Raw genomic sequence first — 3,736 nt, 5'->3', positions numbered from 1 at the left:
GTCGTACCGCTCATGTTGCGTTTAAAGGCGGCACGGAAAAGCAGGTTTCGACCTGTTGACAACGGATTAAACAGTTTTGACAGCTGAAAAAAGTGACAGAAGGCACAGATATGGTGAGTGCGGAAGCCCCTACTGTATCAAATTGACATAGGAATAACAGAGAGTTGGCCACTTTATTTTTCAATGTATTTGTGATGTTTAAAGGCAAAAACAACAAACAGCTTCCATTCCAGAAGGGGCACAGCTGACTCTGTGGGTGGGTAATGCCCCCCAATGCCCCCCCACGCCGCCGGCCTGCGCCCCCCATGCATCTGCTCTTCTTTCCATGTGGGCGTATCTTCAGCGATCAGCTGTAAAGTGAAAGTCACAGAACTCGTAAAGAATAACCGGGGCCGAAATCGAAAGAGTTCCCTTCTATTAGACCTAAAATAATATAAAGTTGATTGTTTTCTGCATCGCAGCAGAAATCAAGAGACCTTTCAAGATGAACGACAGAACTAAGCGCTACAACCTGAGCGACTCTACAATCCGATTCACGGCTGAAGAGGATCAGTTTGACTGTGAGTGGCTCGTTTCAGTTCATCAGCTCTGTAGCTACAAGTTTTCAATGTATTTGTGATGTTGTTTAAAGTATGTGTAGTGTGTATTTAAAAATACCGGAGGATCTCATGGGATGTTTCTGCAGTTCTGTGTGAAGGTTTTGATTCCCCGAGAGCCCGGATGTCCTGCGGACATGTGGTGACCCCGATGTCTCTCACAAAGTGGTGCGAACAACTGCTCAAACAGGTGGGATATGACGGTGACCTCACATTCAAAACCGAAAATACAAAAAAAAAAGAATTGTAAGCTAGTTTCGTGGAACTATTTTTATTCTGATTAAGATGAAAAGTGATGATGTGATCGGGTCCGTGTTGTTTATTTTCAACATGTATTTACCGCTACAGAATGATGCTGACAGCTATTTTTTTCGGATCTGGTTTTCTTGTCTTTAAATACATGAAAAATAAAATTTTCCATAAATATTAAAATCTTATTGAAGAAAATGTATTTATCCTCTCTTTCAAAACATTTAGTTTCCTTTATTTGAGTTGATACCCGACTTCCAATGTACAGAAACAGAGAATAATCAAAGACAAAACCTTCAGAAATCTTTTAATTCTACCACAATACACTCATGTGTTTAAGAACGTGTCTGTAATTTCAATTAAATGAATAATTTTTGCTTTCAAATGTGAAATGTAAAATATTTTATTCTATGTCTTTTATTCTTTTTAATTGAACTAAACTAAACTAAATGGATATTTGTTGTTTCTGCTGCTTTTAGTTTATTAACCTTCGACAGATTCACTGTAAATTTTTTAACTCTAACTTTCCAAAAACAAGTTCTCAACTGTGAATTCTAGAGTTAAAGAGCATCTTAATATATCACTGTATTTTCTGTGTTGACATAGCATTTTTAACAGAATATTGTTGAAAGGAATTAAGGAACCTTCCTATCAGATTGTTAAACATATAAGTGTCTTTTTTATCTTTAATCCTGATTATTTCTGTGATTATTTAAATAAAGGGAGAAGCCAGGTTTGTGTGCGGTCAGTCTGGCTGTAATGCTGAATGGTCTTATCAAGAGGTTTGTAAAATGGCCCTGCTGACCCCTGAAGAAATGAAGAACTTTGAGACGACGATGGCCCTGAATGCTGCTGCCAGAGATCCTAACACAAAGTTTGTAAGTATCTTATTAATGACGTAATGATAACTGCACACAGGCTTGAGTCTGACTCAAATCCCTCTGTTCCCCGTCTTTCCTCCCACTCCTGACAGTGTCCAGGCTGCATGACTCCTGTGACCAGAGGGAGCAGCTCAGACCTCTATGTCTGCTGCCATGTGTGCTCAGCAAAGACCGGACGCAGCTTTGGGTTCTGCTGGCAGTGTCTGAGGGAGTGGAAAGGTCAACAGCCTCGATCCGACCGCTGTGAAAACGACGACTGCCACAATTCTGCCCTGAAGACGCTGAGAGAGTGTCCAGAAGTCCAAATTGAACTTGCGGGAGGAGTCATAGGGTGTCCATCGGTCCGTGCCTGTCCCACCTGCGGCTCACTGATCCAGCACACTGGGATAGGATGCACAGAAGTTTCATGTCCCCGATGTAAGATGTCGTTTTGTTTTGGCTGCCTAAAGAATGCTAATGAATGTATAATAGATGACTTTGATATTTGCCTCAGTGGTATTGCCGCCAGACAGACGTCTATTCCTGTGTGGGATGGACGTATATTCCACACAGAAATCTACTCTATTCCATATCCATAATGTGATGTATTCATGATGTTACATCACATTATGTGATGTATCACATCATGGTAGTTCATGATGTGATACATGAGTTATCACTGTTTTTTTTTATTATTTACCTGCTTGTTCTTGCTAGTCAAATCTTTAAAATCCAACTTTTGCAACAAATTGAACAATCTTTGTACTCTGCTTCAAAGTAGCTTCCAAATAAATGTTGTTATGTTGTGAAATTTATTATGAAACTACACAGCTGAAACACCCATTACAGCAGTGGTCCCCAAAGAGTGGGGCGCGCCCCCTTGGGGATCATTGTGCCATTGCAGGGGGCGCGGGGAGCAGTCTGGATGAATGAAAAAAAGAAAACAGTTACACAAAAGTGTTTAACTGTAAACATGGTTTGTAGTTTGTTTTGTTGCAACCTGAAGTGTGAAATAAACTTCAGTGTAGATTTATGTCTGGTTGAACAATATGTGTGCCAAGTTGATTTTTTTTTCTTTTTTGGGGGGGATTTTATTGTGAACCATAGGGAGGCCCAGAAGAAAATCTTTGGGAACCACTGGATTAAAGGATGTCCACACAAATATGTAGCTTTTTATGCTGTTAATGCCTCTATTATTGTATTTGCATCAAGTAATCCTGTCACATTGAATGATTCTTTTTATTTTTCATTAACCACTCTTTGTCATTTGATTGCATTTTTGTGATAGTGCAAACCGAAAATCAGGAATTGCTGAACAAATAAAAATGTTGCTATTATTTTTGTTAAATAAAGAGTGAAACTTAATCCGAATCATTCAGTTTGAATAATTAGACGATGTTTAAAGAACCAGAACACAAAATGTATCCAGAAAATGGGCCACAACACTGTTGTGTTCCTTGTGACTTCTGAACAAAAAGAAAGTAGACGACTGGAATATTATTCAGTGGCATAAGTCTTGTTCTCACATGAAGCAAATTTAGCATTTCATTTGGAAATCAAGGTACATGAGTGAGGAAGTCGTCAAGTTTCTTGACGTGAATTGTGACGTTTCCACAGTCAGTGATCGTGACCTGCTGGTGTTTGTCATCTGTGTTATATCAAGTTCAAATTTAGTTCAGTCTTCTACCAGGAAAACTCAGAGGACTCTCTGCTGATAAACTTTATGGAGATGCTGATTATTTAATTTCCCAGCAGGACCTGGCACCTTCCCCCACTGTCAAAATAAAACCTACTGGTTTTAATTACTGTAGTATAACTGTTCTGGAGAGGTTATGTAACTGACCTGACCTAAACCTGATAGTGAATTTATTGTAGTCGAGAAAAAAACGTCACCAGATCCAACAATTTAAAAGACCAGAATGCCGCTATAAAAAACTTGGTAATCAGTTTGATAAATTGTGACAATCAATGAGTTCAAAAATTACACCAAACCAGTCAAACAAGCCCCAGAAACAACCACATCACTGAGCA

At 39.2% G+C, this 3,736-nt stretch overlaps 1 protein-coding gene across 1 annotated transcript; it reads left to right on the top strand.

Annotated features, from left to right (window-relative positions):
- Positions 1 to 367: 367 nt before the first annotated feature.
- LOC103145992 (probable E3 ubiquitin-protein ligase RNF144A-A) lies at positions 368 to 3,059 on the top strand. The gene is made up of 4 exons (XM_007563691.2): positions 368 to 560; positions 686 to 786; positions 1,568 to 1,723; positions 1,819 to 3,059. Exons 1-4 carry the CDS (start codon positions 485 to 487, stop codon positions 2,302 to 2,304), a joined length of 819 nt encoding a protein of 272 aa, XP_007563753.1. The 5' UTR covers positions 368 to 484; the 3' UTR covers positions 2,305 to 3,059.
- The last annotated feature ends 677 nt before the right edge of the window (positions 3,060 to 3,736 follow it).

Source organism: Poecilia formosa, unplaced genomic scaffold (assembly GCF_000485575.1).
Source record: "Poecilia formosa unplaced genomic scaffold, Poecilia_formosa-5.1.2 Scaffold149, whole genome shotgun sequence".
In the NCBI taxonomy this organism is placed as follows: Eukaryota; Metazoa; Chordata; class Actinopteri; order Cyprinodontiformes; family Poeciliidae; genus Poecilia; species Poecilia formosa.
Note: the sequence above shows the minus strand (reverse complement) of the source record. Positions and strands in the feature narration are given on the sequence as shown.